This window comes from Hemicordylus capensis, chromosome 4 (genome assembly GCF_027244095.1).
Source record: "Hemicordylus capensis ecotype Gifberg chromosome 4, rHemCap1.1.pri, whole genome shotgun sequence".
Classification (NCBI taxonomy): domain Eukaryota; kingdom Metazoa; phylum Chordata; class Lepidosauria; order Squamata; family Cordylidae; genus Hemicordylus; species Hemicordylus capensis.
Genome location: NC_069660.1, coordinates 204,618,690 through 204,635,805, shown reverse-complemented (window position 1 = coordinate 204,635,805; position 17,116 = coordinate 204,618,690). Strand labels below are relative to the sequence as shown.

At 42.5% G+C, this 17,116-nt stretch overlaps 2 protein-coding genes across 3 annotated transcripts in view; one reads left to right on the top strand and one right to left on the bottom strand.

Annotated features, from left to right (window-relative positions):
- Positions 1-4,521, bottom strand: part of MYLK4 (myosin light chain kinase family member 4) — a 158,373-nt gene extending 153,852 nt beyond the window's left edge. The window contains exon 1 of the mRNA XM_053245451.1: positions 4,385-4,521. Within this exon, the coding sequence (XP_053101426.1) occupies positions 4,385-4,440 (56 nt within the window). The 5' untranslated portion in view covers positions 4,441-4,521. The remainder of the gene's footprint in view (positions 1-4,384) is intronic.
- Positions 1-17,116, top strand: part of WRNIP1 (WRN helicase interacting protein 1) — a 67,138-nt gene that overhangs the window by 19,429 nt on the left and 30,593 nt on the right. For both annotated transcript variants that reach the window (XR_008306132.1, XM_053245452.1), the window contains exons 2-3: positions 3,048-3,239; positions 4,448-4,692. Coding sequence is in view for 1 of the 2 variants with exons in the window: in XM_053245452.1 (XP_053101427.1) it covers positions 3,048-3,239; positions 4,448-4,692 (437 nt within the window). In the remaining variant the exon portion in view is untranslated. The remainder of the gene's footprint in view (positions 1-3,047; positions 3,240-4,447; positions 4,693-17,116) is intronic.

Here is a 17,116-nt window from a genome sequence, read left to right as displayed (position 1 = left end):
GCTGCTTTGGGAAGAGCATCTGCATGCAGAAGGTGCCAAGTTCCCTCCCTGGCATCTCCAAGATAGGGCCGAGAGAGACTCCTACCTGCAACCTTGGAGAAGCTACTGCCAGTCTATGTCCAGGGCTGCTCAACTTTGGCCCCCCTGCAGATGTTGGCCTACAGTTCCCATAATTCCCACGTTATCAGTGATGTGCAAAACCCAGATTTAGGATATACTGGGATTGATTTCTGCTGAATACTGGTAACCCCACAGTCGCCTGTGCTTCTTACTCGAAGGAGAGCCATAATGGAAACGTCAAAAGCCCTACACAGTCTGGGTGCAGAATACTTGAAGGAGAACTTATGCTCAGTTGAACCTGCTTGAGAATTAAGATCAGCCTTGCAAGCCCTTCTCTCTGGCCCGCGATTGTTACAGATTCACTTGGAATTGACCAGATCTGTGGAACACACTCCCAGGCAATATTCAAGAAGGCTATGAAAGCCCTCCTTTCCTTGAGGCTTTTAATTAAATTACTTTTAACATTGTTTTTTAAACTACTGCTATCATTTTGATCTTTTAATGATTTTATTATGGATTTATCTTTTGTTCCTTTACATGTTTTAGTGTGGTTTCCTCGATAAATGAGGAAGTAGGGCTAAGCTTTGGAATGCCGAAAGCTGAATAATGTGTACCACCCCTTTGGAGGCAGCAAGTCTGTTTCTGTTTAGTACTGCACGCTTGCAGAGCAGACAGGGCTCCTTTATGGGAAGCAGAGGCTGAGCTGCAGCAGCAATGGCTGGAAAGGCATGCAAGGAGCACAGGGTGCATTGGGAGAGATGTAGTCCTTTTTCCCCCTGTGGGGAAAGAACTATACCTCCCATTGCTTCTTGCACACCTTCCCAGCTGTCACTGGGCAGTATGGGATCTGCTCCATGCCAGAAGTGGGCAGTGCTGAGCAGCCACCTCCATGCAGTTCTAAAGGGGTGGTACACATTATTTGGCCTCGGACATTCCAAAGTACAATCCACTGAGGCAGTGTTTGACTGATAGATGACAGACTTTGCTTACATGCTAGCCTTCTCTCCATTGTTGACACTATTTCTGAGGCCTGCCTGTTCTTCTGCCATTTCCTGCCCTTCTCTCTGCTCCCTAGTCAAAGGAAAGCCTTGTCACTTTCCTTTTTGAATTAAAACATTACTGGCCATACTAGCACTGGATCCACATTTACCCTTTTGAAGGAATAAATCTCCAAACCTCCTCATGAGTAATTACTAAAAAAAAAAAAAAGTGCAAGCAAGAAGTGAATGAAGAGGGATGTGGGAAGTACAAGGGGGAGGGGAGAAAATAGGATCTGGTAAAATGCAGGGAGAGAAAAGAGTCAGACTTTTAAAAGGTGCTGCTGAATTTAGGGAGATCCATGAGAAGACAATTGAGTGGCTGAGTAGGTTCCTAGGACTGCCTCTCCTGTTCTTTGGCAGCAATGATTCACTTGCAAATTTACAAGTTTTCCCAGATAGCTGTGATGCATGAACCTTCCTCCTATGCTTCTTCTTCCCCCTCCTTTTCTGTTTCTTCTTCCTCCTTCCTTCCAGCCACCATTTCTTTTTCTGACAGCCATGCAGAGTATATTTTCACTCTCCTGTTTTAATTTTCTTATTAGGTTTTAAACAGGATTTTGGAGCACCTGTAGTGGCTTGATTCAGAATAACTCCCGCTTAGATGATTAAGGGATGCCTTGAGAGTTCATTGGGGTGGGCACATTCTCAGCACATCCCCGACCTTATATCGTGTGCTGATGGGCTGTCCTCCAAACCAGCCCTATGTTAACCCTCATGGATCTGATGTTCTTTCTACATCAAATAGATGTAGATTTGATGTACAATATAATAAGGCAGGCACGGACAACTTGTGACCCACCAAGTTAACCACAGGCCGCCAGCCATGCTTAGCAGCCACTTTGAGCTCCATAAAACCCCAACCCTTCTTATGGAACTAAAAAAAGAGGAGCATTTATTAGACATCTGACAGGCTGCAATGCATGGTTGGTGGCTGCATTCCGCTTGTCAGGTCACACATTGTGTGACCTGCTGCAGACTACCAAAAAGTGCCCATAAATAATTGCTGGCATAAAATTGTGTCATATCAAGAGGGCAAAGACAGGAAACCAAAATAACCACCCTTTAAGATAAATCAACAGTTTGTCTGGCAGCCAATAACATGTAGTTATTATATTACATTTGTGTAGGCCAAGTAATGGCTAAAGAGGAAATAGCCTGTTGAAATACATACAACACTTTCAATTAAAGTGTTTATTTAAATGAGCGGTACTAAATATTAAGACTTTAGCAGCCATGGCAAATTGTTCAAAATGCTTTGCATACTGTATATTATCTCAACAATCCTTAAAATGGAACTTTAAGGTCGGCCAATATTATTGTTGCACTTATTTTAAAACAGTATGCAAGTGCCTTCCAGGTGGCTTTTTAAAAGCCTGACTCACTAGTAGTGCACAATGGTTTCTTGCAGACAAAATTCTCAAAAACAACACAGGCACCAAAAGCCCATGATATTTCTCTCAGCTATTGCTTACAGAATCTAGTAACTGGTTCTGTATTCCAGTGGGGGCCCTTGTGTCTGCATTTCTCAAACAGCAGCTCCTCATGCTTCATGAGAAACTGCTTTTGAATCTGAGGGGAACTTTCAAAAGCATTTCAGGCATGAGGGTCTGGCATGAAGGTCTGCTGTTCAAAGGGAAAACCCCTCTAAAATCCCACAGGGCATCCCAAATGACTAAAGTAGCTCTTTGGATCATAGCCAGAGCATAGAATTCTCTCCCCCCACCCCCGCCCCAGTCTCAGCCAGAATAATGTTTCTTTTAAAACCTATTTCAAGTAAATCTTTCACTTATTTATCTTTCTTCACTAGAATAAAATGAAAAATGGATGTTCTCTTTTTACAATGCAAACATATCCCTAATTGGGCTTTTCCTTTTCTTGATGTCTTTTAACCAAGAATTTTCTGCTCTCAAAGTAAAATCAACATGCATGTTTCTTTATTTGTTTCAGACTACACTGGCACATATCATAGCAAATAACAGTAAGAAGAATGGCACAAGATTTGTGACTTTATCAGCGACTAGTGCCAAAACCACTGATGTCCGTGAAGTAATTTCCCAAGCCCAAAATGAAAAGAGACTCTTCAAGAGGAAAACCATCCTCTTTATTGATGAAATACACCGTTTCAATAAGGCTCAGCAGGTATTGATAGCTCTGCCCAAGAAGTGTGTAATTGAAAGGTTTCCCTGTGAAAATTAGTAGCTTATATTTGATGCTTTGGGAAATTGCTGTTTCTCTCTTTCTCATTATAAAGCTCAGGCTATGTACCTGTTGGTTATCTCATTTTGTCTTTGCAATCCTGTGAAGTAGGTTGGGATAAGAAAGAGTGATTGGTCCAAGGTGACCTAGTAAGATTTGTGGTTGGGTGTGGATTTGAGCCTGGCTCTCCCTGATCCAAGTCCAACACTTGATCTCCTACGCAATACTCGCGTATTTCATGCTTTACATACTCTTGGTTATAGAAGCTGAGGTTCAATCTGTATTGAAAACATGCTTTTGGTGTTTGCCAAACCGATTTGCAATAATAAAGACATGGTAGTCAAATTTAAACCACAAACTTGTGGCAGGCACTCCAATAATTTAAAACGCCCCATAATTTAAAACTGCAAAAGCATCTTTCCCCAGCCTTCAGGAGAGGGCTGGAGGAAGGCAATGCATTAACAGCTTTGTTGCTATTTTATTTTATTTGTTCCATTTGCTCCTTAACATTTCAATTAAGTAGCTGAAAGTGAACGTGAGAACATAGCAATAATGGAGAATTTTGGCCACAAATGGGGTTAAAGTTATGAAACACATGAAATGAATGATACAAGAAAAGATCTATGCTAAGTGTTCCAAAAGTTCATAACATTGGATTTAGACTGATTTTTTGTTTTGTTTTAATCCAAAATATCAAAAATACATAGGGTATTAAAGCTTTTCAGAATAATCATTTTGGAAAGCACTACCAAAAACCTATTGTCATTTGTTTAACTCTACATCAGTTACTCATAAAGTCAGGTTGCTCACTTGCTCTCCCAAACAGTGAGAGGGGCAATTACAGAAACAAATGGCACCTTCAGAAAAATATATTGCTTTTAACAATATATCTTTAGTGATGGGTTATCTAGGGAGATCCCTGAAACATACACTGTGTCAGTTAAATGAATGAAGCTGTTTCTTGACTAGCAAGAAACTAGTCAAGAAACAGGATGAGCTGTCAGAAAAATCAAATGTGCATGGCTCAACCCTCTGAACAAATGAAAGCCCTGAAAAATGCAGTTGGAATTATGAAATAAAGTACTCACATGGGATGCTTCAGGTTGTCACTGATTGGGACCAATTTCTTCTGTTTCCCTCCCATATCTTAGGACACTTTCCTTCCTCACGTTGAGTGTGGCACTATCACTCTGATTGGGGCAACCACAGAAAACCCTTCTTTCCAGGTCAATTCTGCTCTGCTAAGTCGGTGCCGTGTTATTGTTCTTGAGAAGCTCTCAGTCGAGGCAATGGAAGCTATTCTGATGCGAGCTATCAGGTCTTTAGGGATCCAGGTCTTGAGCCAAGAAGAGCAACACACAGGCTCTGTGAATGGCAGCAACAGCAAGAGCTCAGAGTAAGTATGCTTTTCACGGACTGCAGTGTGTTAACACACACCACCCAAAGAATCTATTGACAGTCTGCCAGAACAGAAGTGTGAGAGAGGTTATGGGGTGGGGATAAGGGGAGGAGGGAATGGGAAAAGTTAAACTCCTTTAATAGTAAAGAAAATAAGTTGTGTAGGTTGGATACAAATGGTAGAGGCAAAGAAGTGCATCAATTCCTGTATCAGTTTTGCTTTTCAAAAATCATATGCTCAAGATAACAGAGAGGGTTTGCCCATAGGGCATTTATATTTGTTCTAAAACTGAGGCTTTGCTTTGGGTGTCTCTGTCTCATTTGCATGCAATAATTTCTTGTTGGTTGTGAATGCATCATGTTACAGCAAAGCACAGACGATACATCCCTTTCTTCCTTGTCTTGATTCTGTCACTCAAATATGCCATTATGTGCTGGGTACCTTGTTTGGGAATGAAGAAGGGAAGTAAGAATTAATCTCACATAATAGTGCTGTATGCCATCTTTTATTTAAATATATGAGTTATCCATTTAAAAATGATATCAACCAAACATTTCTGGGCAGTAAAAAGAAGTAACTAAAAACAGACTTCCAACTAAAAATATTAAACTTGCCCATTCTTTTTTCTGTGTCTGAAATTGCTCAATAAGTTCTGAAGTTTTAAAAATTAGAGAAGCGGCCATTTCAAGTTCAAAACAGAAACTTGGAGTGTCTATTACATATGTTAAGACTTGGTTTGTTTGCAAAACGGTGGTACATATGCTGGTAATCTCCAGACTGGATTACTGCAATGCGCTCTATGTGGAGCTGCCTTTGTACGTAGTCCGGAAACTGCAGTTCGTTCAGAATGCAGCAGCCAGGTTGGTCTCTGGGTCATCTCGGGGTGACCATATCACTCCTGTGTTGAAGGAACTACACTGGCTGCTGATACATTTCCGGGCAAAATACAAGGTGCTGGTTATTACCTATAAAGCCCTAAACAGTTTAGGCCCTGGGTATTTAAGAGAACGTCTTCTTTGTCAGGAGCCCCACCACTGCCTGTTAAGATCATCTGAGGAGGTTCATCTGCAGTTGCCGCCAACTCGTCTGGCAGCTAATCGGGAACGGGCCTTCTCGGTTACAGCCCCTGGACTTTGGAATGTGTTCCCTGTTGAAATAAGAGCCTCCCCATCTCTGGCAACTCTTAAAAAGGCACTGAAGACACATTTATTCACCCAGGCTTTTAATTAGATTTATAGTTATAATGTTTTTAATATTGGGTTTTAAATGTTTTCAGTGTTTTAAATGATTTAATTGTTAGTTGATTTGATGTTTTAAATGATTTTAATTGTAAACTGCCCAGAGATGCGGGTTTTGGGCGGTATAGAAATATTTTAAATAAATAAATAAAATAGTCATACTTCCCGATGACCTGCAGACCCCAAATTTTGCATGTACAATCCTGCCACTGAAATTAGATGAATCAATAATTCACAAGCAACATCATGCCCAAGAGAAGCAGAAGATCTTCCTCAGATTCAAAATTACTAAGTTTCAAATTTGCTATATATGGTCATTATACTATAAAATGAACAATGTTCGAAGTTGCAATTCTACAAATTTCAAACTGCTTTTACTTCCCTTTTGCAAGCATATTAATAACAAACTAGCTGACACGGCGCAGAGCATCTGCACCCCTAGTTTTCCCTGTCCTCCTTCCCAGCTGGCTTGGCGGCGGCCACCATTTTCTCTCCACGTACCTGTGGCTATCTGGCAGCTGCTCGCGAACTCTCGCGATAGCTGCCACGCATGGGATTAGCCACGGGTATGTCTTGGAGAAAAAAATATATAGATGTCTTGGAGAAATAAATATATAGATTCTATTACATATATTTAATTTATTGAACTTTCCTAGAAGTGTAATCTATGCAACATGACTTTGCCAATGACAGGCCCCACCTACTACCGTAGTATATAAAATTTAACCCATTGGATTCCATATTTCTCCCAATTTTCCGAACATAATTCAGTAATGTGTATTCATTTTACAGTGAAAGAAAGTACACATAGAATCAATTATCTTTTTGCAGATTTAGATTTTGGCTCCAGTCCAGAGAAAATTAGTAGATTGGTTAAATTCCATGAAATCAGTGGGACATAAAGGATTTGTGACTAACTTGAGTTTCATTAATTTCAATGAGACTTGGCATGCAACTAATTTGCTCTAGGTTGGGGTCACTGTCTAATTTGGCTAATTCTGTGTATTTATTTAGCACATTTTGATAATGCCCTATATACAAATCTCTCATTGGTTTACAATATAGAACACAACAATCAAAACATTAGCACAATTAATTAGAAGATGTTACTAATGTTATCTAAATAGTTTGCAGTTCAGTGATAAGAAGAGAGCATGAGGAAATTCTCTTTCTTTATTTAGAATGTCACACCTGTCACTGTACGACCACCATTCATTGTTCTGGTTGCAGCAGCATATAAATGGGGTTGGAGGGATGGGACAGACTCAATAGAGTATGTCAGGCTTAATATAATGGCACAGCTGTGTTATGTGACGGCTCCTTGGCTTCAGTCTTGGAAGCTTTCCATGTTTATGGAATGTAGGTAAAGGGAACTCTTTCAGCTCCACCTGTCCTGGGTTTTACACTTTATTAGACACTTTTTGTGTCCATAGGTGTACACTGAATAAATATTATTTAACTGATATGGAGTAGTTGGGACAAATAAAATAAACTCACTAGTCAGATACAAGCTTGCTTTCTTGGTTCAACTTGATAATATGTATGCAAAGGCTTTTGTCAATTCCATCCCATCAGTTCACAAAATGAGCTTTAAAATGTCATGGTGGGATTTTAAAATGCTTAATTTTCCCCCCTATTTCCTCCCTCCCTCCTCCCCCATAAAATCCTGTCTATACTATGGGTGAAACTAGGCTTGCACTAGAAACAGTAGTCTAGTTTCCCCCTCTTCTCATAATGTGTAATAATGAAATGCATGAGGTCAATCAACCTGTAAGTTATTAGCTTTGCAAGCTTTTAATCAGTTGATTTGCTGGTGGGGGTCTGGGGGACACATTAGTAGGTTGGGCCAAAAGTGAAGAGCACATGTCTTCATTCTCTTTAGAATGTTGGTTTTGCTGTGTTGCTGTCATAAAAACGGGGTTTGGAAATATTAGATATATATTGTTGTCAAACAATGAATATTAACTTTTGTTATCTCACACTTCATTCACATCTTAGAAATTCATTTGGTTTTTTGAGACTATAATACATGCTTTGAGGAAAGGACCCTAAAGACGGAACAGAAAGAAATGGTTTTTGCCCATGTGTTGTGCTGTTAAAAGCAAATCCATAATTTTTCAATTACCTTTTCCATTTCTGGTGCTGCTGCTTCTTTCCCCCTGTTTTGGGGAAAATATGCAGAATTCATTTCAGTGTAGCCAGTGTCTTAATCAAATAATCAGTTAAATGATCATCTCTCCCCCCCCCCCCCAGTTGTCTAGCAGCCCAAATTGTATCTTCATAAGTCTTAAGGAGGGCTCAGGTTAGAAATTCAAATAAAGGAATACTGGTGGGACACTGCAAAAAGTTGATATTGGACTAACATGCAGAACAGAAGCATGAATTCCAAAAAGTAAAAAGGAGACCATTGGTAATGAATTCTCAAGTCAGCTGTTGATGTAATATGCAGTAGTAAAAAATAATTGTAATGTCTATTGGCTATACACACAAAAGATAAGTGGCTGAGATGTTGCGCAGCCTGATCAACTGCTGTGCCACTGTGGAGTTGCAGAACAGGGCTCGTCTGCTATTACTTAAAATGGTACAATCACAGTTCCACGGCACTATGTCTATTATTTCTAATGGATGTAGCACCGCAGAAGTGCAATGGCATGATTTTAAATAGTAGTAGATGAACCCTCTACTGCAACTGCATGGGCATTGCTTTAGACACCTGCAGCAGTGTGGGTGGCTCAGAACTGATTGTGTTGCATTGCACATGTCAGCCAGCTGTAATTCTGTTCGAGATCTGATATTCGGTACTCTGTATCTGTGTTCCTTGGAAGTATTAAAAATTGTCAGTGTGTTTGCACTGTGATAGATTTCCTCCATGGATAAAAATGTGCCATTAAACGATTATTATTCCATTTAGACATCATGCCAAACTATGGCTTCATTAATTGGCTGTGGTTGTAGTTCTCACTTAACTGCTGTGTCCTCTTGTATGCTATCTGCTGTTCTTAACACTTGTGATATTTTATCTTGTAAGCCACCTTGATTTTAATTTGGATAAGATGGGGTATAAATTCATAAAATAAATAAGGATTCAGATGCAAGCCCTACTTTCAGCTTCCACAGCTATAATAGGTGACAGAGCTGCTGTTTTTTGCCCACTAAGTTTCATGAATTCATTCCTGTTTCCACAGCAGAAGAGGCAGAGCAATGGCCCAAATTATGGTTTGTCAATTCAGACATCATGTCAGACCTCAGCAGGCACAGACCAGGATATATAAACCCACTGAGATCATGCTTTGGCATGATATCTGCATGAAAACTATGTGTAAGCAGGTCGGTCTCACTGCATGGCCGCATGTGAGAAGCTGTAGCCAGTTGCCTATATAGGCAGCTGAACCTAAGGCCAAAACATTTGTGCAAAGGAAATTCATGTTTGAAGCAGCTCTAGTTCTTAGCATTTTGATTATGGAAGTGATTTGTGGGAGAAGTTCTTTGGTTGAAAATCATAACTGAGCATCATTCTATGCAGTTCCTTTCCTGTTCTTTCATTCCCGAAGACAGAAGGGATTTATGAAGAGGATAATGGGTTTGGTTAGGTTGGTGCAGACAGACATACTGCTCACTTCCTGGCTAATGAATCATCAGCCTTCTTCATTCCCAAAACCACATGGTTTGTGGGTTTTTTTGGCACAGGTGTTAATCATGGTTAAGATTAACTAAGGCTCCCCAGTTCAAAATCTGAACCCAGATTCTGTTTAAATGAGAAACCTGGCAAAGCTTAACTGTGATTTAATATCAGTGTTGCTGACAAAGTATGCAAGTATTGGTAACTGGGGAAGAGGCTATGAAGAAAGAGTTTGTGTTCTTTGAGGTAGTAGTGTGCACGGATCGGTTCGGAGGCCATTCCACTGGCCTCCGAACCGATCCGGACAAGGGGTGGTTTTGGTTCGGGAGGGTTGGGGTGGGGGGTTCCATTAAGGGCGGGGGGGGGCTTTACTCACCCCTCCCGCGCTTTGCAAGTTTGGTGCCATAATTATTTTTAAAAATGCGCCGCAGAATTTCTCGTTGCTCGCCGCTCCTTCTTGACTTCAAAATCGGGCGGCAGGATACTTCCCTGCCGCCCCCGAAGCCCCCTCAAGCCATTTGAGCTCTTGAAATCTCGCCCGGACCGAGTGCCAAAGCGCTCGGGCGGGCGGCGGGGAGATGTCTGTCCGTCCGCCCGCCCCCTTCCCTGCCTTCTGCGAAGTGCACTTCGCAGAAGGCAGGGAAGGGGGCGGGCGGACGGACAGACATCTCCCCGCCGCCCGCCCGAGCGCTTTGGCACTCGGTCCGGGCGAGATTTCAAGAGCTCAAATGGCTTGAGGGGGCTTCGGGGGCGGCAGGGAAGTATCCTGCCGCCCGATTTTGAAGTCAAGAAGGAGCGGCGAGCAACGAGAAATTCTGCGGCGCATTTTTAAAAATAATTATGGCACCAAACTTGCAAAGCGCGGGAGGGGTGAGTAAAGCCCCCCCCGCCCTTAATGGAACCCCCCACCCCAGTGCCGAGCCGCAGGTCCGCGGTCCGGTGCACACCCCTACTTTGAGGCGGGCTCTCAGTTTAACCATGATTAACAGGGAGCCCAGTGTTGTGACTGCATCAACCTACAGGAAATTTTGAAAGGTTTCACCAGCATTTTGATTGGATATGCTATACTAACTAGTCAATAAAATTTAGTAGAAATACAATTTTAAATTCAAATATCAAATTTTCATTATTGATATACAAAAGCCAGTTGCTGACATTCCATTTCATTTTCTCCCCACCCCCACTCAATTTCATGAATTCCCAATTCAGGGGCTGAAGGGCACTTTCAAGAGAAAATCTGTGGCCAAAAATTAATGCTTAACCCTTCCCTGCCTGCCAGTTCTCCCCTGCAAATTGCATTCTTTCTTCTTTGCCACACCAGCCCTGGCTAGGGTTGTTTGTTTGTTTGTTTGTTTGTTGCAGGGCGGGAGGGGGGAACCCTTCCCCTCAAGTGAGGTTTCAAAACCAGAGGTGAGCCTGGCTTGGAGGAAAAATTACCTTGAGGGCCTCATGGGGAAGAAGCAGTGGGTGTAAGAGAGCCTCTTCTTTCTCTCCTGTGGCAAATTTATTTTATTTTTTAAAATTTATATACCGCCTGACTCCAAAGGCTTTAGGCAGTTTGCAGGTTTGTACCATATGTTCGCTGTAAAGGTAAAGTGTCCTGTCAAGTCAACTTCGACTCCTGGCTCCCACAGAGCCGAGGAGGAAGGGGAAGCTGTCGACATTCCAGCCAAAGCTGGGGTGCCTGAGGGGCAGAGCCCGGCTGTCAGTTTCCAAGAAATGGCTGAGGCAGATGATTCAGAGCAGGCACAACAACCTGAGACAGCAGAAACCGTGACGGACCAATCAGAAGAGGAGCTATGCAAGCAACCTCCACTGACTCCACAACAGAGGAGAATCACAAGACGAAGGACACAGCTAGAGACTATTAGGAGGGCACAGCTAGAGACTATTAGGAGGAGTAAACACCTCTTGCAGAGGGCTGATAAGCCTTGAATTCCTGCCAGCTGGGAGCTCTCGGCTTGTGCTATAAATTGCGTCACCAGCTTTCTATTCACTGCTGGAAAGCAACATTTGTCAAACTTCCGTGTCGACAGCTTGCAGCCAAGCCCGATAAGAAGAACTGTGTCAGAGCCATATCTTCTTTCTGCAACTCTGTTTGAGACCATGAACTTCCCTGCCAGGTGGCCAGATACTGACACTCTGTGGTTTTCTTTTGGTAGAATACAGGAGGGGTTTACTATTGCCTCCTCCTGTGCAGTATGAGATGATGCCTTTCAGCATCTTCCTATATCGCTGCTGCCCGATATAGTAGCAGTGGGGATTCGAGCTGGTGACCTTCTGCTTGTTAGTCAAGCATTTTAATTCTATCTTTAAGGACAGAGACTGAATGACCTGGGTGCCGTTGGGGTCAGTGTTGCTCATTTGCCTTCTGAACAAAGTTCCAGGATTGTGGAAAAGGAAACATCCCTTAACCTCTGTCCTGCAACTTGAAGGGCCTTTAGTTAGTTTTTTGGTGTCTAGGATTTTTCTGGGTACAAATGTTTTATTATCTCACTTAACACAAAGAATGAGGTTGTTCGTTAATTATTTTGTTGTGTAATATTACTAGTTGCAGGAAATCAGAGTACTTTATCCTCTCAGCTCTGTGTGTTGAGTCAACATGTATAAACAGAAGCACAGAAAGGTCAGCAGGGTTTCTCAAGGTCGCATAGTAAGCAAGAGGCAGAACCAAGAAATAACCGGGGTCATTTAGGTGTCTCTTATACCTCAGAGCAGCAGCTGCTGCCTTCTGGTGGCTTTATTCCATAGGACCGAAGTAATCTTTGAAAGCCAGGCACCCCCTGGGTGGAGCCAAGTGCATGGGTCCTTCCCACCCGATTGCTGATTCTGACTGGGCAACCATTTTGTGACAACAGCCCTTTCAAGCGGTGCCAGGCCTTGAAACATTTAAACCATGTTATGGGGATCAGCCATGGAGAGGTGGCCCCAGCACTGCTGATACATATCAGGAAGATCTCATCATCATCATTATATTATTAAAATATATTTATACCCTGCCCCTCCACTGCACTATTGCTCGGGGCGGCTCACAACAATAAGATAGCCACAAGATACAATAAAAGAAATAAAATTAACTAAATTAAACAAGAAAAGAAAAAAGAAGAAAAAAGTTGTCAGATTAAAAACCACAATCATTAGGTTCAAATTAAAACTGAAAATTATAAAAAGTTAAAGAACCTACCAGATATAACAAAAAATATATAATGGAGCATTAAAAAGCCTCCTTAAAAAGGTGTGTTTTAAGATGTTTTTTAAAAACACTGAGAGGGGGAGCACGGCAAAGCTCTTCAGGGAGGGCGTTCCAAAGCCAAGGGGCCACAACCGAAAAGGCCCTGTCTCTAGTCCCTGCCAACTGGATCTCTGTTAGTGGCGGAGTCATGAACAGAGCCTGAGATGATGAGCGGAGAGCCCTAGCAGATTCATTGGTATCTCATTGGTATTTCACCACATTTTACTGTAAGATGCCATTATGCTTGCCACATTAATGCCAAGTCCTTTAGTTTACTAGTTTTGCCTCATGCACTCTGTTCAAAGTACTCCTTTGGGATCTTGCAAATTTTACTAAACCCCTTTAGAAGCTTAAAAATTTTGCTTCAAACATTCTTGTCCATGCCAAAAGTGAGGCAAGATAGCTTATCAATGACCCACGTGATGCACAAGGCAAAGTTGGTGTTCCTGATCAGCTGGCACTACTGTGCTCATGGAAGCCAGCCCTGGTGGTTTTGCATAAGAGTACAATTGTGTGGTAACTTAAAACAGCACACCTGCACTTGCACAGCACTATTTATTTTGGAAACAGTATAAGTAGTGTTGTGTAAGTGTAGGCACATTGTTTTAAGTTGTGCAATTGCACTCTTGCGTAACACCACCAAGGCTGGCTTCCATCTGTGCAATAGCGCTAGCTGTTTGGGAATGCCAGCATTGCCTTGCACATTGTGTGGGCCAGTGTATTCTCTTCTCTCCCTTCCTCCAAAACAAACAGACGACACCAGAAATTCTGCTCCAGGTTAATCCCCTCCCTCCCCACTTTGTGAAGTGAATAAATGAAGTAAATGTTTTCGTTGTGGAATGTGTTGAGCTTCCAAGAGTCATGTTTTGAAAGGATTGGAGCAAAGTATTTGTGGGCAAGAATTGGGGCTGGGGGGGAGAGAGAAGTGGGGATTACTATGGATGGGAGTGAAACCTATTGCTGACCACTCGGAAGGTCTGGCCTGCCAAAGCCCGGTTGCCCCCGGAAGAGATGCAGAAGAAGGTAACCAAAATGATCCCAGGGCCATTGTTCCCTCTAGCACGGATACTCAGATGTTGTTGACTACAACTCCTGTAATCCCCAAGCAAAAGCCATCGCATCTGAAGATTATGGGAGTTGTAGTCAACAACATCTGGGAATCCCTGTTAGAGGGAATACAGCCAGGCGCTGTAATACCTTCTTTACAAGGAAAGGCGACAGTGTTGGGGGGCTTCTTAGCTTAGAAAGAGGCAAATAAGCAAGGAGGAGATGTCTGAAGCATTTGGAATTATGCATGGCTTGGAGGAAAGTGGTTGGAGAGGGGTTTTCCCCCATTCCCTCTCACAACACTAAAACCAGGGGTCATCCCATGAAACTGGCAGAAGATTGAGAAAAGGAAGTACTCCTTCACACCGCACATAATTAATCTATGGAGTTTGCCGTCACGTAATATGGTGATCGTCATTAACTTAGATGGCTTATTAGACAAATCCATGAACTCCATTAATGGCCGCTAGTCTTGATGGCAATATACTACATCTGGGTTCAGAGGCAGTTTGCCTCTGAATACCAGTTGCAGAGGAACAGCAGCAGGAGAGGGGGCGTGCCTTTGTTTCCTGCTGGTGGGCTACCTTGAGGCATCTGGCAGGTTACTGTGGGAAACAGAATGCTGGACTAGTTAGGCTTTGATTCTGATTCAGCAGGGTTCTTCTTGTATTCCTGAGTCTTCATAACAGACTCTGCCAACATCTTATCTTCGCAGTTATGAAGGATAGAAATCTGTCATTTAAAAATGAACCAATGAGAGCTGTAGTGTGCAAAACTCTGTAGTGTATGCTAGCTTGCTCACTTCGGTGGTGAACCCCACAGAATGTGGAATGCACAGAGGCTGTCAATAACACAAAAACTTGGACATCTGAATACAGGTCCAGCATAATATCTGAATAGGGGTACAGCCAACCAAAGTATTCTACAAGCAGTTGTATGAAGGAAAGGAATTTTGGAGAACACCAAGAAAAGAATGAGTAGAAACCAGGAGCAGCAAACATTTTTATATATTGTTGTAAGAGTGGCACAGTTCAAGTAAATGTTCATGTTGTGTACTGCAATCTCCCATTCATATAGTTTATTAAAACTGCAGCATCCAATGTTGCAGAGACCACTCTGCCAATGCAGCAGTAGTGTTTGGGATGGTGTGCCAGTTGTGACCGAAGCCTGATTCAGAAATTATGCTGCATGAGTGTACATATGTTTGTACACTCATACGTGAGTTTGTGTGAATGGCTGTACCCAGTGGCAGCCACTGAGAGCAGCGCTGGGGGGTTGTGGCAGCAAGAGGTACCTTTTTTAAAAAGTAAACACTGGCAATACTGCTGGCACCTGCTGCTGGCACAAGCAGTGGCATCCCACCCAGCGGCTGCCACAGCTTTGGCACTCATCTGACCTGGAGGCCATTTACTGGTCATTTTAAAAGTGAACCTGAATACAGGCCCTTCAGCTGCATGGTACAGATAGGAAATGTACTTCTGTACCTACGTTCATGACTGCACCTGTGTACAGATCTGTATCCGTGTGCACTGTATATTCATGTGAGTGTTGAACATAATGAGTGGATGGGCCTCCTGCCTATGCTGATAAGGTGATTCAACAGAGTGAATGAATAGCTACTGCCTAAGCCAGTGGCAATTTATTGAGGTTGGGGATGCTGGGAGTTGTAGTTCAGCAACATCTGGAGGAATCCTGGTTGGGAACCACTGGCCTAGGCAATGACTGACACCCAGCAAGTTATACAAGTTGCAAAATAGCTGAGAAATTGATTGCATGAGAGTGTATTATGGTGAGATCGGGGTAGTATGGCGAGAACTTGTGTACTGCTGTCCAGTGGGAATTTTAGTTGCCCTAAAACCAGTATATTGGTGAAAAACTATGAGCCTGGTTAGTGTATTAGGTTTTTGCAGTAGGGTTGCAACTGACAGGCAGGATGGTTTTACTCTTCTTTAGTTATCCAGCAAGCTGCTTAATTATATCCACACAAGGTTCTCTGTGCTTTTCAGTTCCACATAGTTATACAAAGTCCATGCGCCTTACACTTGTTTACTAATGCAAACAGTATGTCACCTTGAATGTTCTATCAGAATATGGCCTGACTGAAGTAGATTGAAGCAATCTACTTCTCCCAGAGTGGGCCCAGTTTATTCTAAAGAGAGCCAGTGTGGTTGGTATACTTCAAGAGGTGAGCTTGGATGTAGGCATTTAAGCGTGGCTATGAAGTTCACTAGGTGAGCCTGGGCAAATCACTCTCTGACTCGGGGCAGGACTACAAGACCGCTTGAAGCAACAGGTCTAAGCACCAGTGAAGTGGGGTAGATGAACGTATTTTGATGCAGAAAATCGGAATGTTTCCTATTCTCATTGTTTCCCCTCTAGCCCAAGCAAACTATTGAATTGGGAGAAAAGCAGCTGGTGGGTGTGGGGGAGAGGGACAGTCAGAGGAAAGGTAAGTACCCTCTCCATACTTCTTTTCAATTGAAAAGATTACCACAGCCTCCATCCCCTCATTTTATAGTTGTTTGGGCAGTAACCCATGTGTGAAGACATGAGTTTGCTGTCACTACATATAGTTCTACCCTTGGCCTGACCTGCCTCATAGGGTTGTTATGCAGGTAAAATGAGCTCCTTGCTCCTCTAAGCTTCTTGAAGAAAAGAGCAGAATATAAATACTCTGCCGATATATTAAGAGGACTACTTCAGAATCAATTAGTTGTGGATAGTGTGCCCCATGATATTTTATTCTGAAGGTTGGAACCCAGTATATACAGTGTCTTCAAGTGGTGTCTAGCACTTGACTAAAGATCATTACTTATATCTATCAACAGGGGATTCATGTGTGAAAGCAAGAAAAAGTAATGGGCCAATGCTGATAGATTTGTTCATTTAGGATAAAACTAGCAATGTTCCAGTTAAGGTGTCAACATTACTTGTGCAATAGCTGTAGTTTTCCTTCACCTTTTAGTCGACATACCATCTTGAGGTCAGCCAGTGTTAGGGCCTGGGGTGGCCTCCCACTCTGTTTGTTTGTATTTTTGTCTCCAAGTGTCACTGGTTACAAGGTACAAACATCAAGGCTTGGTGTCCAATATGTCCTGTGTTAATTTTGGAGACTGGCAAAAATCCGGAATAGTGCAAGTGTAAGATGAGAGTATGGATGTTTTCAGAGGTTGGAAAGTGGGTTAGTTTCCTGTCTTGCAATTGTTACTTCATGTAAGATAGAGCCAGCCCCCAAAGAGATGTAGACACAAATATCAGATGAAAACAAGGTGAAAATGGAATATA